Source organism: Camelus dromedarius, chromosome 14 (assembly GCF_036321535.1).
Source record: "Camelus dromedarius isolate mCamDro1 chromosome 14, mCamDro1.pat, whole genome shotgun sequence".
Lineage (NCBI taxonomy): Eukaryota > Metazoa > Chordata > Mammalia > Artiodactyla > Camelidae > Camelus > Camelus dromedarius.
Window position 1 is genome coordinate 69,781,213 of NC_087449.1, and position 27,944 is coordinate 69,809,156.

Consider the following 27,944-nt stretch of genomic DNA (forward strand, 5'->3'; position numbering starts at 1 on the left):
CTGCCCCCTGGTCCCCCTCCTGTGTCCCCCTACCCCTTTCCCAGCTGCGGCAGGAAGGCTCTGGGCCTCTTGGGAGCTGAGGGCAGCCGCCGGACGGTAACTGGGCACCAGGAGATGGCGCCCACCCAGGGCTGGGCGAGGTTTCCCGTCCCCGCATTTCTTCTGAGCCATGGCAGCCAGCCCTCACCCTCCTCCTGGGCTCAGACCCCTCGGCTGAGTCCCTCCCTGCCCCGGCCCCGCCACTGGCAGGCAGTCCACCCCTTCAGAGCACCTGAGGTTGCAGGGGCCCAAACACCCCGCCTCGGTGCTCCCTGTCAGGACGGGGCCATAGCTCCCCCAGGCTGAGTGCCCCCCAGTGGAGGAAGGAGGGGGGCTTCCTACGTTCCAAGGGGTGGGGTGGGTCCCCGGCAGAGCCCCCCCCCCAGGCCCCTTTGTGAATTTGGGCAGGCGGTCAGCACAGGTCCCTGGGGCCTATGAGGGACACAGCAGGGAGAGCCCCCCAACTCAGCACCCATACCCACCAACCCAGCCTTTCAGACATGGCGATCCGAAGACAGGGCTTATCCTGGTGCAGAGGCCCGAGGCCTCCCCGAGCTGAGCCATGGGGGGGGATGCCCCGAGCTCCCTGCCAGTGGCACCCAGAGCGCAGTCCCTTGCAGAGGTGCTTGGGCTGTCCTGACGCATCAGGTGGCTCCTGTAGAGGCCGGATGCCCAGGGGTAGCAGCCAAGCCCCCCCTTATGGCCCAGCCAAGCCCCCAGTTTCTCTAGGGAGGGACAGTCCAGGAACCGTGTGCAGTGAGACTTCAGGGGGGGTCAGCCCCACAGCTGGTGGTCCTCTGGCCTGGAGTCCCTGCCCAGGGCCATGGTCTGTCCCCAAAAAGTGGGACTGGGAGGGAGGGAAGGAACAAGGGTGTATGCTGGGGCTCATGGCTCCAGCTCCGGGGTGCCAGTCCAGCTAAGCCCTCTGTGGGCAGAGGTCAGTGGTCCTCTGGGCGCGGCACAGGCTGTGGCCCAGGAACACTGGGTACACGGCCACGGAGGGAGTGGGCCAGTAGCGCCCGCGGAGCAAGTGTCAACGTGTTTATTGGAGTTTACGAAGAGTCTGAAACATCCCGTACAGAGCAGGGTTTGTGCAGAACAAGCTGCAGTCCGGGTGGGGGCACAGGCAACGTTCTGGATCACCCTGGGCACATGACAAGCATCCCCAGGGGCCTCGCGTGGCAGGGCCAGCAGACGCGCGCCGGCACACGCCCACGCAGCTAAAACCAGGTGGAAGTGGAGAAGAACACGGCACCATTTTTGTGTTGTAGAAGTTTTGTCTCTAAAAGTTAAATATCTCTCTCTGTATACACAGATCTTAAAGCCCAGGGCGGGCTCCCTTCCTCCTCAGGAGGCGAGGCTGGGGGCCCAGGGGCACAGCCACACCAGGACAGGCGGTGGCTTTGGGAGCAAGCAGCTGTGTCCTGAGCAAACAGCGGCCTGCCCAGGCGCCGGGCTGCAGGGAGGGCGCACAAGTTCCCCGGGTCTGCTCAGAGTCTGAGCAGGAGGCTGGGGACGGCAGCACCTGATGGCCGGTCAGCAGCACCCTTGGTGGGGGTCAGCACGTCCCCGCAGCCCTCTTGGCCCACGGAGCAGGCACCCTCAGGGGTGCCCCGCTCCTCCTCCGGGGGTCCCCTCGGGCCCTGCAGCCGCTGCTGCCGCTCCTGGGCCTGGCGGGCCCGGCTGGCAATGGCACGGACGCGGCTCTGGCTGCGGGAAGAGGAGCGTCGCAGGAAGCCTTGGCCTCCTGCCACCCCCTCCCCAGCTGGACCCAGGCTGGTGGGTGACGTGATGTCACCGGCCTGCTGGAACCCTGTGAGCCAGCGTAGCTGCTCTGTCAGGGTGTCCGGCCGTGCACCCGGCCCTGCTGGCCTCTCCCTGGCCAGGCCCAGGCTGCAGCCCAGGCTCTCCACACGGGGGGCAAAGTCATCGGCGGTCAGGTCCCCGAGGCTCTTGGACTTGGCAGCCACAGTGCAGTCCCAGAGGCCCACCAAGGGGAGGCGGCCCCAGGGCAGCCTAGGAGCTAGGGGGCGGGGCTGTAGCTCTCCAGGCACCACAGGCAGCTGGCCCGCAGCCCGCAGGTTGGGGTTGGATTTGCTCTTGGTCACAGTGGGCAGGTCCAAGTGGGCGGCTGAGGCTGAGCAGGTCCGCAGGGGGAGACGTCCTGCCGGGGCCCCTGTGAGGCTCTCACGGCCTGGGCCCAGGCCCGGCAGAGAGAGATCAATGACCGTGTCACTGGATGACACGCTAGAGGATGAAGACACGCTGCCACGGTGGCTGCCTGGCTCCAGCCGCTGCCACAGCCGGTCATTGCCTGTGGCATCTGAGTACACGGCGGGACAGGGCCCGGCCAGGGGCCACCGCCCACCCGGGGACTCCGAGGGCACCTGCGCCTCGCTCTTGGCCCTTCTGGGCAGATGGGTCCGGGGGTGGCCCCTGCTGTCTGTCTGGCTGCTGGGGAACCCCTGGCCTGCCCTACCAGTGCCCCCGCCGCTGCACGCCCACTGCCTGCTTTCAGGGGCTGGCTCGGGGTTCCTGTGGCCCCAGGTCCTGAGCTGGAGGGGCCCAGAAGTTTCCAGAGCCAGCCCTGGAGGGCTCGCCGAGTTGGTGCTGGGACCTGCGGAGCACTGAGGCCCTCCAGAGGAGTGGCTAGGGGCGGCAGCCACCAGCGGTGGTGGGCCGGGACTCAGGGCTGGCTCCTCGGCAATGGTTTCCAGGCTGCACAGGGAGGAGACCGACCTCTGCACGGAGAAGGGGCAGGTGTCTGTAGGGGAGAGAGAGGAGTGTGTCGGGGGCATCCCTGTGGCTCCTATGCCCACAGGACCCCCCAGCCATCAGGACCCTCTATGTCCACACAGCTTTCCCCCGCCCTGCCCTCCAGCTCCACAGCTGCTGGGGTTGCAGGAGGGAGATGGGCCCTGTGCCCACAGGCAGGGTCTACCGGGCCGGCCGACAAGGGGGCTGGGGCAGCTCAGGACACACGGTGGGGCCGGGCCCTGTTACCTGGCACTCGGCTGCGCTCAGTTCCTAACTAGGGAGGCAGCGTGGGGACAGAAAGGAGAACAGCGTGGTCAGCGTGGGGGTGGGGCTGGCCAGGGGACAGGCAGAGGCAAGGCTGGGCGGGTGCAGGGAGGGAGTGGGAGGGGGCTCAGCTTCCAGCCTGCCCTCCCCAGGCTGGATCCGCTCCCTGTGCTGGGGGCCCCCAAGTTCTCTGTCACACCCAGCTGGGAGGGGGTGGGGCTTCCAGAACAGAGCTGCTCCGGGCCTGCAGGCCTGAGTCCGCAGGGCCAAGTGCACATGCGATCTGCTCCCCTCGGCACTTTGCGAGCTGAGGCCCCACTGGGGCTCTGAGCCCTGTCCAAGAACCCACACCAGACTTCCCAGAGGACTGTGGTGCTGGCCGGGAGCTGGGACACCTGCGGCTTGGCCCTGGAGGAGGCGGGAGGAGGGCCTGGAAGCTGCCCCCAGGTCCTAGCGGTCAGGCCGGGGAAGGAGGCTCGGCCCAGGTACCGGGGCCCTTGTCCAGAAGCCCAGCTCTGGGCTGTGGGCCTCAGCAAGCACAGCCTGGCCCTCAGACTGCGCAGTCCCCAAGCCGAGCGGGAAGCTCCAGGGTGAGTACGCCTGCGGCCAGACCTGCTCTCACTTCCCCACCCCCTCTGGAGGTCAGATGAGGGGCCCACGGGACCAGCCAGTGGAGCAAAGGGAACGAAGGCACAGAGAGCACATGGAGGCGAGGGTCGGGACACAAAGCGCAGCGGGGACTCCTGGCCCAGGCCATGCAAGGGCGGTGGGGCCAGCACGGGGCGCTGCAGAGGAGCGTCTGGGCTTACCGGTGGGGAACACGGGGGATTTACTCCTAATCTCCTCCAGCCTTTGAACGAACAGGGCATTCATCTCCCTCTGCAGGGCCCCCGCCTGCCTGCGGGCGCCCTCAGGCCTGCGGGGGGCTCCCTCGGGACTGCCCGGGCTGCTGGAGTCCGAGGACACGGAGTCGCTGCTGCCCAGGCCCCGCTGCTGGGCCCCGGGGCCTTTGGGGGCACCTTTGCTTCTCCCAGGGGCGGCACAGGGGGCCCCCAGCAAGTCCGCCCAGGCGGCACGGGGCTGCTGGCTGATAGCCACCTGCCCGCCCTCAGGCCCCGGGCTGGGCAGCTGCCCCCTCCGCAGGCCCTCGGCATCCTCACCAGCGCAGGAGCCCACCACACATTTCATGCAGGTGGCGGCCATCCCCGCAGGCCCAGGGCCCTCGGGCGCACGTGGGGGCCGCCCCTGCACCGGGCTCCTCTCCGCCGGCGCCTTACCTCGGGGGCTGCGGCGGCCGGGCTCCTCCCGGGCCGGGGCCTCGGGAGCAGGGCCGGGGCTGGAGGGTGCCGTGTCGCCGGCCTCCCCCTCGGAGCCCACGTCCCGCATGCCCAGGACCAGCTCTGGGAAGGCCCTGCGGCCTGGCTTCTGACTCTTGGTTGGGGCGCTGGCTGTGCGCCGCAGGAGCCTCTGGCTAACGGAGGGCCGGGGCGGGGGCCGCCCAGCAGCATGACTGTCCAGGGAGCCGGGCTTTGGGCCTCGGAGGAACAGGCCTTTTAGGCCCAGAGCCTGCTTGACCTGCAAGAGAAGGAGACACATAGCAGACGGCCGGGCAGCGGGGCCGGGGACCACCCAGCCCAGTCCAGCCAAGCTCCAGCAGGGAGCGGCCTGGGTTGGGCCTGCTGCAGCCCGAGGGGCCAGCTTGCTGAGGGCACCGGCGGCTGCGTCAGGCTGGGGCCACTCAGGGCTGTGCAGAAGGGAGAGGGTCCCCATGGCAGCTCTACCAGGGACAGCGGCTGCTGCGGCCTCAGCACAGAGGACCGCGTCTGCCCACACTGGCAGGGAGCCAGCGGGCGCTGGCGGGAGGGCTGCAGGTCTCGGAGCAGGTGTGCCAGGGAGGGCTGGATGGGGCAGGCCCAAGCAGGGACCTCGACCCTAGCCCTCAGCGGCCAGCTCTGGCAGAGCAGGCTGGCCCAGGCCCCCAGGGTGGCACTGGTGTGGAGAGAAGGACGGCCGAGGACCGGACAGAGCAAGCACCGGTCAGGTTCACCCGGCCTCAGGCACCGCGGCCGAGGAAGCAAGCACAGCCAGGTGCAGACCGCGGTCGGCTCGCCCATGCTCCTGCCCGGCCCGTTCCCCTGGAGAGGCTGCCTCTTCCAGGAAGCCCTTCTGGATTCCTGTCAGGCAGTTTTTCCCAGCCTCACCCTGCTCTCTGGTCAGGGGGCCTCAAGAGCAGGGCCCCCACTGGCTTGGTGCCCCCAAACCACTGCTGGCCCAGGGCCTTCCCGGACAGCCAGGCCCAGGAGGTCCGCACAAGGCCTCTCCCTGCGGCCTGCCTGCCCGAAGAGGGTAGCCAGGGGCCCCCATGACCGGCCTGGGTCAACCCCAGAGAGGCCGGCAGGGGCCTCACATGCAGAGACCCTGAAAACAGCCATGGCCCCCCAGGGACGCAGAGGCGCCTCTGGGCAGAGGCGGCAGTGGCCAGCACTTGAATCAGCTGCGCGATTCAAGATCCCAAATCCAGAGCAATTTGGTAAAAGTTGGCTGGAAAGTCATTTACAAGAAGGTCCAGAATTCAAGCTCGGAGCTCCTGGTCCCTGGGACCTCCCCCTCACCCCTTGGCACAGACAGAGTCAGAGGGGCACACAGGTGGGGTGCACAGAGAGAAGGGAGGGGAGAGGGAACGGGATGCCGGCAGCTAGGGGCCCCGACATAGGGAAGGACAGGGCAGGGAGGAGGTACGGGAGTTGGAAAGACCAAGGGGCCGGAGGAGACGGGCCAGACCTTGGGCAGGACACGCAGGATGCCTGGCTGAAGTCCTGGACCTGCCTCGTAAATGCTGCTCTGTGCCTGAGGATGGCCCAGGGGACCCAGAATCACGTCCCAACCCATGTCACATAAGCTGACAGTCTCCAAGGTGCTACCAGGAGTCACAGATGCTAAGGGGGCGGCCTGAGCATGCAGTGGGGACGGCAGGCCGCGCACCCCGGCGCTGGGGTACCTTCGAGCTCCTAACAGGGCTGTGCTTCTAAAAGTAGACTTTGGACATAGAGAAGCCCACTGCAAGACCAAAGAGACAGAGTGAGGCCGTGAGACACCGACAGCGGGCACGGAGCTGCAGAGACGGAGACAGGACAGACAGGACGGACGACAGATGCACGGCGGAGCTGGGAGGCCTGGGGGCCCACGTCCGGCCAGCCTCGGGGCCGAGAAGCGAGGCAGGAGAGAGACGGTTAGTGCTGGACCTGCAAGGACCCCAACGTGTGCCTGACAGACCACCGTGTATGGCCCTGCTAGGCCCTGAGCACAGAACCCAGGACCCATGGGCTCTGCAGACTGGGGAAGTTGGAGCGAGACCCCCATCCTGGGTAAACTAGGGACTGGTGGGGATCTGGGGCAAAGCCAGACGCCTTCAAGGAGGGATGGAGAACCTGGGGACCCTGAGAAGTAGAAGGGGAAGGCCCAGGAGAGATGGAAGGTGGGCAGGGGGTGCCCAGGAAGGGCTGTGGTGTCCATCTCCTGATGGCCACAGTGGCCCCAGGACATGGAGGTCAGGGCTGGCAGAGGCGTGCCAGGGGCCCAGCCACTCATTTCGCAGGTGGAGACACAGTCCCAGCGAGGTGACCGCTAGACCTCATGGCCCTGGGGGCATGGATCGGGTGGGGCTGGGGCTGGGGCTGGCGCTGGTGCGCCTCTTCTGGGCAGCAATTGGCCCTGCAGGTGGCACTCACCTTACCACTGATGTCACTGACGGCCACGTGAACAAAGATGGAGGCCTCTTCCATCCCCTCCAGGTACACATGCCGATAGCCTGAAATAGTCTGGGTCACAGCTCACCCCAGCACCTACCTGCCCATGTCCCCCACACTCTACTTAAAGGTCCTAAGGCCCTGAATACAACCTGTGAGTCCAGTCCTGGGGCCTCTGCCTCCTCCAGGAAGCCTGCCGGTACTGCTCTGGCCTGCAGGGATCTCTTCCTCTTCCTGGAGACTGGGGGACTCCGCAGCTGGGGCTCCCCTCCCCCACCCTGTCTATGGAGTGCTGTGGCCTTGCACCCTCCTCCTCTGCTCCCTCCGTGTCCCCACGCCCACCCGTGGCAGGAGTCAACTCGCTGGAGGAGGTTGAGCCCTGCCCTGTGCTGGAGCCCTCTGCTGGCCTGCAGGGGATGCTGACCCAGGGCTCTGCCCTCCCCATCCGCTCCCGCGGTGGCCCCCTGCCCACCTGGCATCATGCTGCTGAAAGCCAGCGTCCTTTGGCCGATGAAGTCACGCCCAATGGGGTCGTGGTCCCAGACAAGGAAGCGCACCAGCGCTATCTCGGGCATGTGCACCGTGAACACCAGGGTCTCTTCCCACATGGGGTTGAATCCTGGAGATCACCAGGAGGAAGTGTCACCTCTTGCCCCAGTGCCACCTCACAGATGGGCCTGTCCCCACCACAGCTCCAGCCTGGAGGCCAGCTGAGCCCATGCCCTCTCCCAGAGCCTCCTCCTGGGCTGGCCACCCGGCAGAGAGAAGCAACACCTAAAGGCCGGGCAGCCATCACTGGGCTCCCAGTCGGGGCGAGGGGCAGGCTGGCTGGTTACCTAGGTCACAGGAGGGGGCCCTCGCCCTTCCCTTCCCAGCTGACTAGCAGCACCAGCAAAGGAGCTATGATGGGGCTGGGGGCACAGGCTGGCACCTGGGTGCCCACAGCCCCCTGCAGCCCACCTGGGCCAGGACCCTCACCATTGTCGTCCACCACGCGGGTCTGCTCCTTGCTGCAGTCCACGGGGAGCCCGATGACCTCCACCTCCACAAAGGGGTCGATGATCTGCCACAGAGAGCGAGGGTAGCACCAGGGCCGGGCGGTTTCCCCAGCCCCCTCCCCGTGTGCGCCCAGGCCCCCCTACCTCCCCTCGGTCCCCCAGCATGGAGTCCCGTGGCTTGGGGAGCTGCTGCCCACTGATGATGCGAAGCACCAGCTGCTTTTTGAGCTGCCCTGGCAGGGGGTCCTCAGAGTTGGGGTTGAAGACACCTAGAGGGCCAGGGTGTGAGGCTGAGCAGGGAGGGGTGAGCCCCCCACTGACTCTCCAGGGTGGAGATCCCTCCCCTGCCTCTACCCCGTCCACTGGACGGGGGCCCGGGCCCAGGAGGAAGAGGGAGGCAGCGTTGCAACGTGGGGGGTGCCGGGTGGCTGTGCACCGGTCACCTCTGCGACCACCCTATGACGTGGGCCCAGGTCGTCCCCTCCCACCAGTGAGGCACGGGTCTCAGCACATGTGTGAGGCCACGCTGCCTGTGGGCGGGGAGCCGAGTACTCTGGAGCCCGGTGGGTGAGAAGCTGGTGCCCAAGGGCAGGGCGGGGGGTGGGGGGCAGGGGCTGTTCACGTTCACAGTTGGAAGAGGTGAGTGCAGACAGAAGAGGGGTGTGGGCGGGCTAGGGGTAGAATGGGAAGAAATCCACAAGTGGTCTTCAGCACATCAGAGGGAACACTGAAGCGGGCAGGGCAGGGGTGGCCAGGGACTCCAGATTCCCAGCAGAGTGGGGGGCCCTCCCTGTGCCCCCTGCAGTCTTCATGCAGCCGCCCCGCATCCCGGCCTGTGTCTTCACCCTGGCACATGCACTGGGGCTTGAGCACGTAGCCACAGCTGCCGTTGGCACTGAACTTGGCCCGGTTCAGCTGCAGCATCCGCCCCTCCGACTGGTAGTTCAGGGCGACTGCGGGGAGGGAGGTGGGGCGGCCAGGTCAGCCTGCGCACTGCCCACGAGCCCTCATCCGCCTATGTGTGCCGGGGCATCCTGGCAGGACCCTGCCCCCCCAGCTCAGGCGTCACCGCTCCCTCGCCCTGGGGTCCTAAGGGCTGGGTGCCCAGGCGGGGGAACCATGCCCAGCAGCCTTGGCTCCACGCCGGCACGCACCCATCTGGCAGCCGGCGTTCCAGAAGGGCTGCGGGTTGTAGTTGCTGGAGTCCACGCGGTAGGAGGAGGGGTAGATGCGGGACAGCTGGTGCTGGTTGAAGCGCAGGTACCGCGCCGGTTTCTGCTGCAGGATCTGCTGGGCCCTGGTCTCGCTGAAGGACGACACCTGCCAGCTGGACGCCACTGCGGGTGCCGACGGGCGGCGTCAGGGGCAGCGCGTTGGGCCCCGCCCCCCCCCCCCCGGCCGGCCCCGTGCCCTGCTGGCCCCTCACCCTCCGTCTCCACGTCAGGGGTGCCCACGGACTTGGTGTACTTCACCAGGTCCGAGAGGGCCCGGGACAGCTTCATGGTCTTCTTCTGCCGGGCAGCCCTGCGGGGAGGGCGGGGACGGGGTCAGGCAGGCCGGGCCCTGATTCATGCTGAATGTCCATCAGGCGTCCACTGCGCCCCCGTGTTCCAGGTGTCGGGACACGCAGTGGTCACGCTGAGAGCTGACACGGTGGGGAGGGGCAGGTGCTGAGCCCACCAAAGGGCGCTGACCGTGACGGGCTACGAAACGAGCACAGGACCCACTGGCCAGTCCAGCCCCTGCGCTCCAGGGTCCATGCCCCGGGCCCCCACGCCCCCTCCCCGCTGTGCGGTCCCTGAGCCTGCGCGGCTGACTCCTGCTGTTGCCAGGACAGCACCTCCCCCACTGCTGTTTCCTCCAGGGGCCGGGGTGGGGGCAGGGCGCTGACCCTCGGCTCTGGCTGCCTTGGGGGTCCAAGTCCTCGTCCCCCTCCTCCACGCTGGCTGCCTTCTTTAGCTTGCTGCTCTTTTTCTGTGCAGAACGAGGGCAGAGTCAGGATCTGTGGAGCTCCAGGCTCGGCCGGGCCATCGGCAGAGCCCGGGAGGGTGCTGGAGGTGGGCCTGCCGTCCGTGGGTCCGGGCGCCCACCTTGCAGGCCTGCCTGCCCCGTCCTCTGCCTTGCCCTGCTTGGCCTGGGCACTGGGTGACCTGAGCTCTGGGCACTGGCCAGTGTGAGGCCACTTACTCCTTCCAGCCCTGACCAGGACTCCAAACCTAGCACCTGCAGTCAGGAGATGCAGCCAGGAATCCCAGGGGCCCTCGAGGCTGGAGGAAAACCCCCACCTCTGGCTGGCACAGGGGCAGCTGGTGCACACGGGGGCAAGAAGCATGCTGCACTCTGGCAGGGCCCCACCCAGAGGCCCCCAGACCTTGCGCTTGGAGAAGCTGCCCATGAGAAGCCGGCTGTTCCGCCTGCTGGTTCCAGCATCGTCCCCGGACTCCACGTCCTCCTCGGCCTGGGAGGAGAGGAGACAGAGGGACGGGGTGAGCCCAGCCTCAGACCAGGCAGCTCCTCCCAGCAGCTCCAGGCAGCCTTCCTGGAAGAGGGAGAACCAAGAGCGGGAGGAAGGGGGAGCCGGGCCCTGGGCTGGCTGCTGCCCCAGGCCCTGGTGGCACCGTCTCCAGCCCACCCTGGGTGCGCACAGGCAGCTGCCGGGAGCAGGGGCCTGAGAGCCAAGGCGAGGACCAGTGGAAACGCTCGCTCACGTGCCCGCATCAGCTCCCCGCGATGTGTTGTTTTAAACTCATTAAGTTCCCAGTTCTGACTATTTTTCCCGTGCATGGTGACTGCATAATGAATGTTGTCTGTGCATCTGGAACATTCCTCAGCTTGCCTGCTTATATAACCCTCACACAAGGGCCCTGCAGCCCCGGAGTCCTGGCCTGCTTCTTCACCTAATTAGACAAGTAACTTGGCTCTGCTCCCCACAGAGTGGCGGCCGCTTGCTGTCCACACTCAGGGCTGCGGCAGATCTCCTGAAGTCTCAGGGCTGAGCCTTCCTCGCTGCCGTTTAGAGAACTCGCGCATCAGGGGCTCCCCTCCTGACGCCCCTGCCCCTGCCCGAGGGGCCCCCGGGCCTGGCAACACCACAGCCTGTCCCCCTCTGGGGCCAAGGCACAAACCCCTCGTCCATCCTGAAGCTCGTCACACCCCTGGAGCAGCTGGGAGCCTGTGCCAGGGTCCCCGAGGCCACTGCCACCGCCACTAGCCACCCCTCCACCTTCCCCAGATGCCCCCCAAACTCTCCCAACTTTGCTCATGATGTGCCCACCAGGGCAGGAGCTGGCTTCCCTCAGGCTCCCGGGAGCCGGGCACCTGCGGCCAAAGTTCTCCATTAGCCAGGGGCACACGCATCTGCACACACACTCCACCCGCACCTCTGCGAGCTTCTGCACTTGCCCCCGTGGACGCTCCTGCACACCCCTGACCACAGCCCCTCCTGGCCGGCCTCCCACCCAGCAGAGGAGCAGAGCCCCTCAGGTTTGGGTTCGAGTCGCCTGGCAGAAGAGCCTGGAGCTTGGGCTGGGGATGCCAGCCCCGCCTCCCCCCAGCCCTGTGCCCAGCAGAGGCGGTCAGCATCTGTCCCGAGGGCAGAGAGCGGGGCAGCCACAGGGCCCATTACCTGGACATCTCCTCGGCTCACACGCTGGGAAAGGGAGGACCTGGCTCGAGACACTGCCTGGCAGCATCTGCCAACTCCGAGCTCCCACCACTCCACGGACCCCTGTCCACTCCTGCTCTGGGGAGCAGCTCAGCCCACGCTGCTCACCCCCATCCTTTGCCCTCTGCGGGGTCAGGATGGGCGCCTCTCTGGCTCCTACCTCGGACCCGGGCTGCCCCGCCGTGCCCCTCGAGCTTGGGGCTGCAGAGACAGGCGCTGGTCCGGAGCCCGAGGCACAGGTGCCGGAACCGACGTGCTCAGGACTGTCCGGTCCCACCTGCTTCTTTTTCTCTCCTTTTATTTTTCTCCTTCTATGATTACTCTTTCTTAATGGAGGCACTGGGTCTTGAACCCAGGACCGCATGCATGTGTTTCCACCTGCTTTTAGAGCTATCTCTCTCCCGGGGCCCCCGGCTTCCCTCCTCATGCCTAGAGGGGAACGCCGCTGCTGGCAGAGGTGCTGGCGGCCCTGTTCACGGTGTGTTTGGCACCGGAAGAGGTGGACATGCTTCTCAGCCCTTTAACCATCGCCCGAAGCATCGCGGTCACAATGCACATGAGCACCCATCAGTCTGGGCACCACCACCATCCTGAGGAAGTGCTGGGCCCATGGCTGGAATCCGCTGTCACCCCCGCACGAGCTGGCAGGGGAGGCGGGCCCCACCTCGCCCTCCCTCGGGGGGTGTGGCAGCAGGGCCCTCCCACCCAGGACACAGCGCCCAGGGCACCTCTGCTCCCCGAGGAGTGTCTGCGCCTCAGACAGAGGGCAGCCTGCGGGGCCGGGCCCGGCAGGCGCGTTCTGACTGAGACGGTCTAGTCCTGACCACACTTGGGGGCTGGGTCCCCCAAAGAGGAGCGGGCTTTTCCTGGGACAGCACCGAAGTCCCCTGGAGTTGTGCGTGGCACTGCGGACGGGCATCCATCCTTTGCCCGTCCATCGCTTCTTTGCCTCCAGATAGCCACTCCAGCTGCACCCCGGGCCTCCTGCCCCCTCCCACAGGGACCCTCACTAGGGCCCAGGGACAGGGGGCCATGGCCTCGGGATGTGTCCACAAACCTGCTGCCCAGATGCTCCCCTCAGAGAACCCCGTGGCTCCAGCCCCCTTGCCCCTCTGCCCCTGTCCCAGCAGGGTGGAGGGGTGGCTGGTGATGCTGTGGGGGTCAGGGATGGGGTGGGGTTCCCTGCTGCCCAGTCAGCTCCCACACCTGGTGGCTTCCCTGAGCGCCTGTTGTCCCGCACACAGGAGGCCACACAGACACGAGGTCCTGGGTCCAGACTGCCCTCCTGGGTGCCCATGCCCCGAGCCGGGGGAAAGCAGAGACCTCACGTCGCACCCCCGGCCGGCCGCACCACGCCGCACACGCTGCCCGCCCGCCCGCCAGGGCCACAGGCACCCTGCGTTCACCTGCCTAGCCAGCTCAGAACTGAAAATAACCGACCGCCTGTCGGCACGGGGCCAGCGGGACCCACCACACAGAGAGCCACCCTCACATTTCCGGGGGTGCCAGCTACCCCTTGTGCCCCCATGGGTGGGACACAAACACCCACATCCAAAAATACTGTCCTGGAGGCACCCAGCACCCCAATCACCCAGCCAGGGAGAAGCCACCTTCCCAGGCCCCCCAGAACTTGGACAATGGCGGGGTCGCACTAGAGGTACAACCGGGCCCCCCAAGAACAGGGCAACACTCCCCAGCGCTGCTCACCTGCAAAATGGGGTCTGCAGGACCAACCAGCACCCACCACCACCCCTGCAGCCACTCAGCTAACCTGACCGCCCTTCAGTGTTTGCTGAGCCCCCTCCAGCTGCACCCCAACCGCTCAGTGTCACTGACACAGCCCAAGGCCCCCCACGCTTCGCACCTGCCATGACAGCCCCACAGCACTCTCTCCATGGGGGTCCTTCCCGGAGCTTCCCTGGGGGACTCCGTGCAGGAGCATCAGGACAGCGGCCCAGGACTGCCCCGGCTCCCGGGTGGGTGGGGCCTGGCCTCTGGCCCCAAGCCGTGCTCTAGGCTCTTCTGCAAGGAGGGGCAGGACCCTGTGGCCGCCTCTCCTGCCCACGGCTGGGGGAGGGTGCGGGCCTCCAGAGGTCAGATCGTCAGCCACACAGACGGCCAGCCCCTGCCCGGCCACCTGCCTTGTGACACAGTGGCGTCTGTGGGTCCCTCACGATGAGAGTCAGAACAGCCAGGTGTTCAGGGGGCCCTGGGGCAGAAAGAGCAGCAGTGGGCAGGTGTGTGTGTGCAGGTGCACGTGTGCAGGTGCACCTGTGCAGGTGCGTGTGTGCGGGTTCCATACGGGTTCCAGTACGGGTGTGGGCGCAGCTGTGCACAGGCCACTTGCCCCAGGGCCCGGCCCAGCCACGGGCTGACCCCGCTGGCCTCAGAGGTCTCACCTTTTTGGCTTCTGCCCTGTGCCCGAGTTTCCCAGGCTGAGGCAATGTGGACACGGTGAAGTCGCTCAGGTCCTCACAGTCCCGAATCTTCGACTCCTTCAGTAGGGAATCCAGTTTCCTCTTGGCAATGTTTTCCACGCGCTTCCGATTGGTGGAGCCCTGCAGAAGCCAGCCAGCCAGGCCTCAGCCTCGGTGCTCAGCCATGCGGGCAGCAGTGGCGACAGCCCCTGGGGTCTCGGGCAGGGCCGCAGGGGCCTGCTGGGAGTGGGGCCAGCGCCACCCCACCTAGACTGACACCCGCGCTGGCCACCGACTCCTACCTGTGTCCCGCTGCTGGTCCTCATGCCATCTGCCTCTCAGGATGCGGTTTGCCCCCAGGACCACAGACAGTGCTGAGCAGGTCCTGGGCCCAGGCCTGTCCACCCTGACACCTGCCTCCCCAGGCTGCACAGTGCTGCCCATAGGGCCCAGCAGACCACTCATCGGCGCCCGGCAGCCACTCTGGGCTCTGAGAGCCGCTTAGGAGCTCAGGATCTGGGAACCCCCCCCCCACCAGCCACTACGTGCCTCGAGGAGATGGATGGGGGTGGGCCCAGCCCGCCTGGTGGGCCGGTGCCAGGGGCTGGCCTGGGGAGCCTCCGGGCGCCCTCACTGTCTGAGACAGCCCCCAGTGTGGCCTTGACAAACCTGGACTCCTCCAGGCAGGGCCCAGGGTACGCCCAGGCCAGAGTGGGTGCGAGGTGCGCATCACAGAGAGGGGGTTTACCTCGCCTGCGGCCCAGCAGAGACCGGGCAGGCACACCCAAAGCAGGACGGGTCTGCTGCCTCAGGGCTTTCTAAAACAATCAGCCCGTCTGGCCGGGAACGCTCTTGCACAGCGATTTTCCCACCCGATGGCCCCTCAGGGAGAAATAATGCCTTTACAGCGCCCAGAGGAGGGAAGATGCTAACTAGAGAGCCCCTCCAGCTCTTTGCTGCTGACTCCACAGCCCGGAGCGCAGTTCCCAGCCCCGGCCCAGCAGCTCGGAGCTCCTGACAGAGCGGGGGACGCAGGCAGGGGCCCCAGGCCCAGGCCCAGTGCATGCCCAGCAGTCTGGCAGCTAGCAAATCACCCTCAGAATCTGCCCAGTGGCCCTCGCCTGGCCTTGCCACAGCTCCCCTGCCCTCAAGGAGGCCCCGCCCCCACTCACATCCCCATCGAGGAGCTTGCAGTCATCGTCAATCTCATCTGCGCTGTCCTCGTCAGACACCTCGCCCTCCTCAGCATCCTCGCTGATGTTGGAGGGCAGCTTCTTGCCCTGGGGGAGGAGGTGGGCCGTGGGAGGGGCCCTACAGGAAGTGCGGGAGCAGCGGCAAAGGGTAGGAGCCTTTGCCAAGCTTCCCTGTGGATCTCAGGCCGGGGCAGGGCGAGCCCACACCTCCCTACGGCAGGAAGGGAAACACCAGGAGTGCGGAGGAGGGCCCCAGACTGAGTGGTCACCGTGGGAGACTGAAGACAGGCCAGGGGCAGGGCTTGCCCTGATCCCTCAAATCTACCACAGGTCGTGTGGAACCCTAGCCTGGCTGGAGCAAGGTCCTGCGCCTGACCTGACCCCAGGTCCCCAGTCAGAGGTCAGAGGCTCAGCCCCGGGAGGGGCAGGCAGGGGCTCACCTTCACCAAGATCTTGCCCTTGAGCATCTGTGGAGACGGTAGCATGGTGGCATCCTCACTGCTCACTGATGACAAGTCCAGCTTGTCCCCAAGGATGTCGGTCAGATACTGGGCCATCTTCTTCTGCTGGATGACACTGCAGTGGTTCTCAATGGACAGGATCACTGGATACCTGGCCCCAAGGTGGAAGGAGCAGGGTGAGGCCAGGGGAAAGCTAGGCCCCACCGATGTAGGACCCCAGGCCACCTGCACCACTGAATGAGGAGGGATCTTCACCAGGAGCCCGAGATAGAAGGGGCTGCCAGCCACTCTGGGAGGGGGCTATCATGGCTTTCAAAAGCAACTGAGTGTGTGGGAAAGAAGCTGGGAGATCTTAGGGGTGGGTGAAGAAGACATGCACTTCTCCCAATAAGAAAAACAAAGGCAATAGAAACTCCGGGAAAAACAAAAGGAAACGTTCAAGCAAGTCATGGTTTAAAAATGATGTGAACTAAAATGAGGCGCAACGTGGAACAATGGATCAACTGTGAGAAAGATAATCCCATTCACCTATTTACTGGAGACACTGTCCTGTGCATGGCCCTGGGGTCCCAACATCGGCCCCCCCATAGCCTGGCACACACGATCTGGGGGGAACATCACTACTGCCTGCATGGTACAGGATGAGGAATGCAGTGCAGCATGGGGATTTTCATGATAACTTCTTCAATTATTTTTTCAGCCATGTATACATTTACTTGGGGTTTTGCCAAAAAGCAATGTGATCCTTTTAGAAAAGGTAAGTGACTCCAACCTACAAGTCATAAACTAGAGCAAGAGATGGGCGAGCCCCGTGATGCAGAGAGGCAGGGCATGGGGCAAAGGTGCTCGTCTCCCCATTTCTCAGGCAAGGGACTGAGGTCCGGGGGAACCCTGTGCCTGCAAAGATTGTGCTGGCAGGTAAGGCACAAGCCCCACCCTGAGACCCCAGCAGGCCCCTGGCTCCTCGACAGCTACAGGAGACCTGTGTGTCCCAGCCCCCTGCCCTGAGACGCCCCCCCTCACCAGCAATTCCAGAGGCCAGGCTCTCTCCCACTCCCAGAGCCTGGGCCGGATCCTCCTAGAGGGGCCTCTCTGTTTCTGTTTCTTAATTCAGCCTTGCTTCTCCTCCCTTCTTCATTCTTGGCCTCGCTGAGCAGACTTGGAGGTAACTAACAGTGAGGGAAGCCCATCTTCTATTTCCAGAAATGAAACTGGGTTCTGTCCCACAGGGTCTATAGCCACAGCAAACTGAGTCTGGATATAGCTTCTTAAGGGCAGCTCGTGCCAGAGCCACCATGTTGCAGGCATCAGACCCCAGGGGTTGCCCCGACGTGGGTGTGGACGGGGGCTGCTGACACACACTCTGTATGGCCCCAGCTTGTCATGCTGTTACTCCAGCACCCATCACCTACCTTTCCCTGCCCTTCATCCTCAACAAGAAACCCAGTAACCAGCCCCTCGGCCACTACAGCCACTGCTTGCCCCAAAGGACATGGGGGAGGGGTGGGAAGAGCCCCTGGCGCCCCTCCCCACAACCCCCTGGGCCCGCCCCCCAGGCCCCACCACTCACTCGTTCTTGACGAAGGCATATTTGTTGATGGTTTCAATGACGTCTTTGAATAGGATCTTGGAGGTCAGGGTGTAGCCGTGGTGCACAATGGGCTCCCCATCAGGCCCATCCCAGCAGTCCACTGTCAGCAGGCAGACCTCGGTCAGCTCCAGGGGCCTGACCGCCAACCCCCAGAGACTCCCAGCCTGTGGACTCTAGTGGGAGGCAGCCCCTTGTTTCGGCAGGAGAAGCCTATCCCAGCCCCTGCCCAGAGACTCCAGAGGGCTCTTCAGGGCCGCCCCACCTCCCACAGGAGATGCCGGCCCACGGCCCAGGTCCAGCCCCCTGGGCTGACAGGGGGCGCAGGATCCCAGAGTCCCCAGCACTCACCCTCCACGCAGCGGCAGCCGGCCTGCAGGACCCAGGCATACATGTCTACCCTCGACTGGGACATGAGCTGGTCGCCCACGAGGTAGGTGTTGTGAGAGGAGGTGATGAAGTAGTGGCTCAGTGGCCGCGTCATGTCCTGGTGCACGTGGTGATGCTCTGGGTTGAAGATGTCACCGGCGGGGCTCCGCGTGTAGTTGGTGAAGCCTGCCGAGGGAACATAGCAGGACGCAAAAGGGCTCAGCCCCTGTATGTCGGTCCTACCGCCGGGCTCATCCCAGGACCCCCGCCCCCACGCCACGTGGATTGGCACACAGGCCGCCCATCAGCGCCCCGCGGGCCCGGCAGGAAGGCTGGCCCAGCGCGCGCCCACTCACCATCAATGCCCATTGCCCCCTTCCTCTTGTTCTCTGGGCAGGGCTCAAACTGCTCAATGATGTCGCGGCAGCTCTCAAGAGTCACACCCGTCATCTAGGCCAGAGCAGGGGCCTGAGCCCAGGCTGGCCCATCTCTGGCCGGGGCCAGCCCCAGGTAGCCCCTCGCCCCGCTCCAGAACGGCCACCGCCTTCCGCCTGCTCTCTGACCACCGTATCGCATGGGGCTGACCACAGAAGGCTGAGGCTCTGGTCGCTGCAGCGTGCTACCCGCTCTGGGGGCTCACTGGCCACCCTCATTGTCACCGGAGACTCAGGGGCCAGCAGACTACCAGTGGGTCACATGGCTTTGGAAGAGCTGGCGCTACTGCGGTCCTCGGCAGGGGAGGGGTCTTTGGCCTCCTCGGCTGGGCCACCCCCCACCCCGCTGTGTGAGGGGTCCTGAGAACCGTGGACCAGGGTGGGCCGGCAGGGAGCAGGCCTGGTGGGAGAAGGCGCAGGAGAGCCCGGCCCCACTTCCCACCTTGGAAGAGCCCGGGGGGCTCTCCTGGCCCCCTGCTGCCTGCCCAAGTCCCTGGCGAGAAGGCTGCGTGTGGCAGCCAAGGCCGCGGCGGCTGTGCCCATCTGCGCGCCAGAGGCTGAGCGACCTCCCAGGGCCCCGAGTGCAGCCCAGGCCGGGACCCCCCAGCTCCCGGAGGCAGGCCCACCAACGGGGCCTCCTGGCCAACCCCAGGAATGAGGGGGTGGGTATGGGCAGTGGAGGCAGAAGGGCAAATGAGGCCAGAGCTCGGAGCAGCTGTGGCCCCCAGAGGTCCAGAGTCCAGGGGTCAGAGCTCCAGCCACCCAGCTGGTGGACAGCTTTGGCCCCAGACTGTGGGGGTAGTTCTGCAAAGCTTAGGGCGAAGGTCAGGGAGCAACGGGTGGGTCAGTTCTGCCCGTCCCAAACCAAGCCACATTCCTTCTCCCCACCATTGGGCACACCAGCTGTTGGGACAGAGGGCCCCAGCCGCACTCCAGTGGCCAGGCTGGGAGCGAGTTGCCCTGAGCATCTCCCACCTGGGCAAGCCCCCAGTGCTCCCACCAGCACGACTGGGGGGAGGCAGGTGGGCTGCCACAGGAACAGAGTCCCAGAAGACTGAGGGACCTTGAAAGCACATTCTGGGGAGACAGCCCCTGAGTCATGCCCTGGGTTTGGTGCGGCCTCGTGGGGCCCTGGTGAGGGCAGGTCCCGGACAGACAGCACCCAGACCAGCCTGGGTCCCGCAGCGTCCAGCCGCTGCTCCCAATGCCCAGCCCCCAGCCCTGCCCAGGGGCCCAGGAGCAGCCGTGGAGGCGAAAGGAGCGGTGGAGGGCCCTGAGCAGTCCCCTGAGGCTGTCTGGTCCCAGAGACAGCGGGGGGCCTGAAGGTTGCCCCCAAATTCCACTCTCACCCAAAAGTGGGTCAGTCAGGGTCCCAGGAGTTACTCCCTCTCAGCCTGGGGGTGGGGCCGCACGCTGTCTGAGGTCTGAGCATGCCTCTCCTCCCCCACCACAGACTGCCAGCCTCCGTCCACCGGAATGGGCAGGACCTGGTCACTGCCCAGGCCCAGGCCAAGAGAGGCAGAGCCCAGGGAGCAGCTCGGAGTCGAGGGAAATAGACAGGACACCCTGCCAGCCCCCAGAGCCCTCTGTGTGTCTGCTGGACAAGCGTTTGAGGGGAGTGGGCCCAGGGCTCTGGGTGTGAGCTGGGCCCCCGTGGCAGGACCTGGTGGGAAGGCTGGGCCATGGAACCCTGGTCCCAGGAGATGCTCAACACTAAAACAGGACCATGGGCTCCCCTCTGGAAGCTCCAGGGGGCCACGGTCAGGCTGGGCCACCCACCTTCCCCACCTGCTTGTGGCTCCTGTGGGACACACCCTGGAACGGGCTGGCGGGGCCGCAACGGGCAGCAAGGCAGGTCCGGTAAGGGGACCTCGAGCGCCAGGCTGGTGCCCACCCTTCCCCCAGCCCTCAGCCACACCACAGACGGATGCAAGTGCCCAAATGAGGTGAGGCCACGTCCCCCAGGACCACCGCTCCTGCTGGGGAGCCCGCACCTTCTGCTCCACCTCCAGGAAGCGCTGCAGGTCGGCGGCATCCAGGTGGTCCTTGTGGCCGCTGTGGGCCAGCATGAGCAGGTAGAGGTCCCGGCGGGTGGACATCGCCTTGTAGAAGGCGCAGAACTCCTCGAAGCCCAGCGCCCCCTGCTGGTCGTCCGTGTCCGCTTCCTGTAAGGGGAGGCCTCTGGGTCCCCAAGTGTCCCACCTTGGGCCCCGACCACGAGGGGGCCTCCAGTCCACCCTGAGTCACGTTGCCCCCGCCCCTTGCCAATGTCACTACCCATGTTGTGGGTTCATGGGTACTCGCCAAGCCCCGCAGTGCCGTCTTCACTGGGCTCCCCTCCGACTCTCCCACCAAGAAGCCACTGAGTGACCTGCTAACATAGACCCCACCTGCCTGCCTCCAAGCCTCCCAAGGGCAACCTGCATCTGAAGCCGGAAGGCCACAGCCAGCCCCATGTCCCCGACCCCAGAGAGGCTCCCCAGAAGGCTGGCCCTGGCTGGTGCTCCTGGCCGCCATCTTTGCCCCGCATTGTGGCCTGGCACTGAGGTGGGCACCCAGCAGGACCCCAGCGTCTCACTCCAGGGCCAGAGTGCCCTCTCCAGGTGCCCGTGCTGAGGCTGGGACAGGGTCAGGTGGTAGGAGGGGCTAGCCCACAGCCACCTGCTCCAGGGCCCAGCAGAGGCCAGACGAGGACCCCAGTGTCCATTCCAGGTTTGAGGGCAGCCCTGTGTCCAAGAGCTGGCAGGATGGACAGGGCAGGGCCCTCACTGAGGGTCAAGGGCTCTTTGGGACAGAACCGGGCTGGTAGCCCTCCCCAGAGGCCGTGGCTGGAGCTGGGCAGAGATGCCCGCAGGCCGCCCCGACCTCCCACTGGGCTCTGCGGGCGGCACGTCCGAGGCGGCGACTCAAAATGCTCTGTGATGAGAGGCCCCCAGGAGCCCAAGAGGACGGACCTGGCCCCTCAGCCCCAGAAACACCCTCCACAGGCTCTGCGCTCTTCTCCCCACAAGGGAGACCGCCACGGCTGAAAGCACCCACCGGCCGGAGCTGCTCCGCTGAGCTGGGCTCAGAGCCGGCCCAGGGCACCCACTAGGGTGAGGGCCAGGGCCAGGCCGGGCCACGCCTCCCCCGCACTGGGGTTTTAGACTTAACGAAATTACGCCCATTTGCCCACCACAGTGACCTCTCCTTTGATTAGGCAGCTCAAGGCAGGGGGAACGATACTGAGATTTCTCGACAATAAAACTGATGCTAATTATCAGAGCCACTCGGCCGGCTGGAGGTCTGCCCTGCGTCCCTGGGCTCCAGAGCGTCTGCAGGGGGCAGCCATGCCCACGGGCAGGGAGGCCTAGGCACCTGGGGCCACCGGGGACAACGGCTGCCTGGGGTCTGGGGTCAGGAGCTCCTGGCCAACAGGCCCTTGCTCGCGTCTCTCGGGGGCCGGCTCTGAGCCGGCCCGCCTGCAGGACCCAGAGGCCTCCTCCAGGTGGCCTGGATGCAGCCCAGACGCAGCCAGGCCCGGAGCTGGTCAGAGGGCTTTGGGGGAGCCCCCCGTGCCTAGACGGCGCACGAGAAAGAAGTCCAGCCTCCTTACAGGAGGGGCAGGGGCTTCCCAGGGCTCCCGGCCGGGGGCATTTTCTTTCTTTTTTTTTTTTCCACGCTATGTATTTTCTAATACCTTTACTGTGGCATGATTCCTGCAGAGTAAACTGCACGTAATTCAGATGTACAACTTGATGCGTCTCGATAGACGTCTGCACCAGTGAAACCATCAGCACGGTCAAGATTCCATCACTAACACTTCCACCACTTTTGGGGAGGGGGCAGGAGGGAGGTAACTAGGGTTATTCACTTTCCCCTCTTTTCTAGATGGCAGTGCTGGGGATTGAGCCCAGGACCTCGTGCGTGCTACCGCTGAGCTACACCCACCCCAAGGGGGCATGTTCAAGCCAGGACTTCACAGCGGACCTTCAGGCCCCAGGAGGCAGCAAGCACTCACACCCTCTCTGTGAGGGGCCCTCATCTCTCGTCCTGCCTCCGAGGGTCATCTGAGCCCCGGGTCCTAAGCCAGCCTATTGCCCGGCACAGCCTCACGGGCCTGGAAGGGGCTGCTGACCCCACAGCTGCCCTTGGAGGCAGGGGAGGCAGGCAACTGGTGGGCTGCTCTGTGAGCCTGAGCCGTCTGCCTGATCCTCACTGCCCAGACAGGCTCTGCCCCCTGGGGCCTCCAGGAGGGGCCCTGCGAGCCCCCAGCCCAGTCCTGCTGCAGCAGTCTGAGAGCATCCTGCTCCTCCGCACAGCCCACCGTGCGCACACAGACCCGAGGCTCAGAGCAGCTGAGCATGACCTCCTGCCCGTCGTGAGAGCACAGGAGGGAGCCTCCAGGGGCCACGCCCGGTGGAGCAGTTGGCTGTGTGTGCAAGCGAGCGTGCGTGTGTGCATGTGTGCGCGTGCATGTGTGTGTGCGTGTGTGTGTGTCGGGGTGTGGGGCCTGGGTCATGCTCACGGAACACTCTTTCCAGGCAGCAGCAAGACAAGCGAGGACGGAGGGCAGGGTCTGCTGGCCCAGTCCCATGAACGGGGACCCGCTGACACAGCATCGCGCATCCCCCACCCCCGTCCCAGCAAGGGTTCCAGAACGAGACAAGCTGATCACAGACAGTAAGGGCTGCTGCTCAGCTTACGGATGCATTTTCCTAGGTGCTCACACCAGGGTAGCTGGGGGCCAGAGGCTCCAGGGATGGGTAACTGGAGCTGCAGCCCACAGGGCAGGGCCGGTGCACCCCATGAAGGCTGGGCAACTGTAGGAGGGGCTGGAGAGGGGTGCAGCCTCCTGTGGGTGGCTTCCCTCACTGACCCCGCGCCTGCCCAGACGGCCACTGGCCTGGGGAGGCCCTGGGAGCCGCTACAGTGGTGCCTGCACAGCTGCAAGAGGTGGCAACCTGGGGCATCCGACCGCCGCCCCCCAGAGGCCCAGGACGGCTGGCCGAGCTGCCTCCCCCGCCACTCGCTGCAGCTGGGACCGGGCCAGCCGCTCCTGGACGCACACACCTGCGCCCCGGGAGCCCACGCTTGCGCAGCGTCCCTGGGCCTGGGCCCCGGGCAGCCCCACCAGCCTCACCTTGAACATCTGCTTCACCCTCTGCCGGGGCAGGTTCACATTCAGCTTGTGCAGCAGCTGCAGGACCTCGCCGATGCTCAGACTGCCGTCCCCGTTCTTGTCGGCCTCGTCAAACGTCTGCTTCAGCCACTTTGGGGCCAAGTTAGGGGCCAAAGTGGGTCCAGCAGGGCCGCCACCCACCTCTCCCCGGGCAGGAAAGAGCCCCTCCCCCAGATCCGTGGGCCAGCCAGGGCCGGGAGCTCCACCCGCGCTGGACGGGGGTGCCCGTCCTGGGGCCTGCCCTGCACCCAAGGATATTGGTCCCTGGTGCGCTGGCGGCGCGCCAGGCTGTCCTCGTCCCGGATGCCGGCCATGAGGTAGCGTAGGCCGGTGACCCAGGTGCGCGCCTCGTCCCTGCTGGGCGAGACCAGGTCCAGCGACTCCCGGTGGCTGCCGTGGTAGATGCTGAAGCAGCAGTTGGGGTCGAAGCTGCCGTCGGGGTGGCGCTGGAAGATCTCCGACTGCCGCCCCTCGCTCACCTCCTGGATGGAGTCGATGGAGACTGCGGGCGGGGCGGGGGCGGCACAGTCACAGCCTCCCCGGGGCCAGGCGTCCCCCAGCCGCGGCCCCGCGCTGTCACAGCAGCAGCTCGGCACAAACGCCCTCTGCCCCGCTCAGCCCATGGGCAGCAAGGCTGGTGCCCCCGGGGTCTCCCTTCCCGTGGGAGGCTGGGGTGCTGGGGAGGGGCGGCTCAAGGGGCCCACCAGGCAGGAGGAGGAAGAGATGCAAACCTGCTGGTGAGCCGCCTCTCCCCGCTCCACCCTGACCATCAGGTCTGCTCGCCCGCCCTTCGGGAATGTAAGACGGAGAGGAGCTGCCTCCCCCCGAGAGCCCCCCAGGTCCAGCTTCTGCATCCAGCCAGGCCTGCGGAGTGAGGCGGCCCAGACAAGCTAATTCCATCCGTCAAGCTCGGCCAGCGTGTCTATCCGTTCCGAGAAGACAATCACGGGCCGGCACGGCCGAGATCCAGTGGCCACCTCAGTAATGAACTCTGGCACCAGTGGGTGGGGGGCCAGGGTGCCGCAGAGTCCAGCTTTTGTGTGCACCAGCTCAGGCTCCATCAAGATTTTCATTAGCGGCCACAGCGCCTGGGGCGCGCAGAGCCTCCGTTCAGAAGCTGAATTTCCACGAGTAGATGAGCTCAAAAGGATGCTTCTAGGGTCTGCGCTCGTGCACATGGCAGGGCCCCTCGCAGATGTGCGGGCACGCGTGGCCAGCATCCTCCCTGGGAGGCAGGCAGCCTGGGCTCAGTACAGCCCGGACCCCCGCCCACACCCCGTGCCCGTCTCCCACGCCTCACTGGGGCAAGCTTGGCACCATTCTGGGCGTTACTGTGTCCAGTGCAACGACAGTGGGGCTTCCCCACCCGTGCAGTGGGGGGTGGCCTCCCCCTCTGTCCTCTGCCCCCACGACCCCCTCTCTGGGAGCTCCTGCCTCCCCTGCTCCCCCAGCCATGCAAAGCCCCCTTCCTGGAGCTGCCCTCTCCACCTCCCTGGGTGCACCGTGTGTTCATAGCAGGGAGGCAGGGGTTTTGGGCTCCAGATTAGGGGGAGCTGACAGTCAGGAAACAGCTGCCCCTACACCGTGTTCCTCCCTCTCAGGGACCCCTGGGCCAATCAGCTCTAAATTCCCAGCTGTCTCCCTCAGTCCCTCCTGCTGGTTTCTGCCCTATCACCCCACCCCCAGAGGAGCCTCCATGACCTCCACCCACCCGTCCCCTCTATGCGCCATCCTGTTTTCCTCATCACTCAACACGATGTGAAGTTATCCCACGTTAGGTGGTGTCGCCCACCTCACACTCAGAGACCAGCTTCATGTCGGCCAAGTTCCCTCAGGATGTCCAAGCCAGGAGCAGTGCTCAGCATGGAGCAGGCGCTCTGGCCGGGGCACAGGGGCTCCTCCTTCCTGCCTGCACAGCACACGGCGGCTCCACCTCCCCGGGGCCCCAGGGCGGCCCCAGGCCCCTCCTCCAAGACACCCTCCCAGGGTGCTCCAGGGCGTGGCTCTCTCCTGGGCCTGTGGCGGCAGTACCCCTAGCAACCACGGGGCTGAGGCCCTGCCCGGGCACGCCTGGGTCTCTTCAGTCGCCAAAGCCAGAGGAAGGGAGGTAGGGTCCCTTCTCCCACCTATGAGGACTGCTCTGTGTCTCCTCCTGACCCGCAGGCCCCACCGCCTGGTCCTTGCACAAATCCTCACAGCTCAGGACACCCCTGCCATGCCCCTCCAGGCGTGCCCTGCAGCCTCCACAACCCTGCCAGCTGCTCGCACCCCAGGCGGCCTGGGCCAGCGTTGGGCCCCGAGGTCCCCCCCGCAGGGTGCCTGGCGGGGTCCCTCTCTCTGTTCAAGAGTGGTCTCACCTCCCCAGCATGATGAAGGTCCTTCGGCCTCTCAGCCCATCACAGGGCGCAGGAGCTGCTCAGTCTCCACCAAGCACCAGAGGGCCCTGCTAGGTGGGCAGCAGGGCCAGGGCCCTCCCCCACCCCTTTGTCCAGGGTCACCCTGGAGCTCCGAAGCCAGCTGAGCCCAAGTGCCAGGCCCGGAGCCAGCTGGAGACTCCCCTTCAGCTGCGCAGTGGCTGCTCTGGGAGGGACCCCTGCCCCCTGGTGCTGGCCTGGCCCCCCCGCCTCACCCCGCCCCCGAGCTCCCCACTCACTCTTGGCCTTCTCGTTCTTGCGGGAGGGCCGCCAGCGGATGCAGGAGCGATGCTCGTCCAGGAAATAGAAGCGGACCAGGCCCTTGGAGCTGCCCCGGAGCTTCACCATCTGCGTCCCCGCCTGCATGGCGCTCATGCACCGCTCCACTGCGGGCCCGAGGACCCCAGCACAGGGACAGACCAGCACAGGGACAGACAGACGGGGCACCTGTGAGCACTGCAGCCACTCCCCTGACTCACCGCAGCCTCATGCCCCCACCCCGCATGCTCAGGGGGGTGCAGAGACCACCCATCCACCCACCCCCCACCAGGGAACCAAACTCAGACCCCCAGGTGCCGGCTCAGGTCACACGTCAATCTGGGACCCTGCTCGAGGGCGAGTCCACACAGAGGGTCAGGCTGATTCTGCCCAGTTGGGCTCCTACCGCCCTCCCAACAGTCTGGGGCCTGAGGGCCAGGAGAGGTGCCAGCCGGGCCCCTGCTCCTCCCTGGCTCTGCCTGCTTTCAGAGCCCGTCCCACCCACCTTCCACCAGCATGACCTGCCCAAAGGCTATGACACACGGGAGGACACATGGACAGGGTGCAGAGCCGGCTCTCAGGAGCCGCTGCCTAACGAGGCCTCCGTGCCAGGCACAGCATGGGCTCCAGGGGGGTAGCAGGCAGGCGGCCCCCACGGCGCCCAGCCTGGCTTGCTGGCCCAGCCATAGGCTGCTCCTGGGAGCCCGCACCTGCTTCCTGTGGCGTCCTCAGGATAGCCGCCTTCCTCCCATGTGCCATAGGGGGACCCCACACACGTCCACCCCGGAGGCCATGGCCCCGTGCAAAGGCGTGGGTCTGGGAAGGTGCGGCACCTCAAATGTGCTCCAAGCCCAAACCCTTCCCCTTCATGCGCCCACCTGCCTTTCCCCCCAACCCTTCTGTGCATCCAGCCTCCCTGCAGCTTGCTCCCAGGTCCCAGTGGAGGGGGGTGCCCACCAGGACAGCAGCACCCGGGGCTGGAGAGGCTGCGGGGTCTGGAAGTCCAGGCCAGGGTCAGTGGACTGGGCCCAGGCACATTTCCATCCTGGCCCCATCGGACCCTTCACAACTGCCGCAGAAAGCGCAGGGCACACGTAGTGAACAGTAATAAAACCCACGAGGTCCCCCAGTGAGGGACCCTCAGGCAGTGCTCGCCGCCCACGGGCAGCGCCAGCCTCGGGGATCAGTCAGTGAGGACTTCTCGGAGGAAGCCAATCCCTGACCTTGAACTGCAGACACTGCGGAGGGTGGCGGCAGCGCAGGGAGTGGTACCCAGGGAGGCTGGGCTCCACGGGAGACTTCGGGAGGTAAGGACCCAGCACCATGGGACGCAGGCAGCAGGAGGGAGGGGTGAGGCAGGAGACAGGGCAGAGACAGGCCCCAGAGGCCTGGAACAAGATTCCGGAAGGTGGCACCTGGACCAGGCCCCATCTGCCAGCTGGAACAGAGGCCCGGCGGGGCAGGAGGATAGACCCGAAACGGGCCTTCTGTGGGCCGCCCCCGCCCCCCAAGACAGACATGCCACCCTCCCGTCACCTGCCGGAGTCTCACAGCAGCCAAGGGCAGTCTGCCTGCCTCGAAGGGCCATCACGTGCTGGCCTCACCCCACCTGGGCTGAAGGTGCCACTGCCCCCAAAGAACCAGAAACCCCCCTCAGAGAAAGCTCTGGAGCTGCCTGACGGCCCCCAGCACATCCACCGGGGCCCCACCCGCACCCCCCTTCCCCTCGACTCCTTCACCCCCTCCTTCCCCACTGCCCGGCTGGGGTTCTGCCTCCAGGCCGAGTCAGGGTCAGAGACGCAGGCCGGGGGATGCTGCTGGGACCCCATGACCCCACAGGGAAACCTGAGGGGTCAGGAGGTTACAGGTTTGAGTGGGGGTCGGGTGAAAGCCCCTGGGACCTGCACACCCCCAGGAGCAGCCCCCACCCACCTGGTCCTGTGACCCTGGGGCTGGGTGGGGCTCTGGCCAGGGAGGATCAGGCCAGTCCCTGTCCCAGATGACCGGGCAGGCCAGCCCCCTTACCTAGTGGGCCAAGCTGCCACTGCGGGGACACAGCCACACTCCCGCTGACCCAGAGGAAGGCCTCTGCCAGGCAGGCCACTGTTCCCTTGGTCCGGCTGGGGATAAACGGCCAGAGGACGGACATGCCTCGATGATGGCCAAGGGTGTGCTCCCGGA

General features: G+C 66.1%; 1 protein-coding gene across 1 annotated transcript; it reads right to left on the bottom strand.

Annotated features, from left to right (window-relative positions):
- Positions 1-941: 941 nt before the first annotated feature.
- Positions 942-27,927, bottom strand: PLCH2 (phospholipase C eta 2). The gene is made up of 22 exons (XM_064494158.1): positions 27,789-27,927; positions 25,745-25,891; positions 23,340-23,593; positions 23,053-23,181; positions 19,925-20,095; positions 17,853-17,946; positions 17,479-17,682; positions 17,110-17,230; positions 15,519-15,690; positions 15,058-15,165; positions 13,868-14,026; positions 10,176-10,262; positions 9,696-9,778; positions 9,231-9,328; positions 8,959-9,141; positions 8,650-8,757; positions 7,949-8,073; positions 7,785-7,869; positions 7,279-7,425; positions 6,789-6,868; positions 4,338-4,635; positions 942-2,803 (listed from the first exon to the last, which is right to left on the bottom strand). Exons 1-22 carry the CDS (start codon positions 27,910-27,912, stop codon positions 1,530-1,532), a joined length of 4,251 nt encoding a protein of 1,416 aa, XP_064350228.1. The 5' UTR covers positions 27,913-27,927; the 3' UTR covers positions 942-1,529.
- Between the last annotated feature and the right edge of the window lie 17 nt (positions 27,928-27,944).

Coding starts and splice junctions, on each gene's coding strand:
- PLCH2 (XM_064494158.1), bottom strand. CDS start 27,912: ATGTCCGTCCTCTGGCCGTTTATCCCCAGCCGGACCAAGGGAACAGTG. Junction 9,142..9,230: donor CCCTGACGTGGAGACGGAGG/GTGAGGGGCCAG, acceptor CGGCACCCGCAG/TGGCGTCCAGCTGGCAGGTG. Junction 8,074..8,649: donor GCCCCAGTGCATGTGCCAGG/GTGAAGACACAG, acceptor CTGGCCCTCTAG/GTGTCTTCAACCCCAACTCT.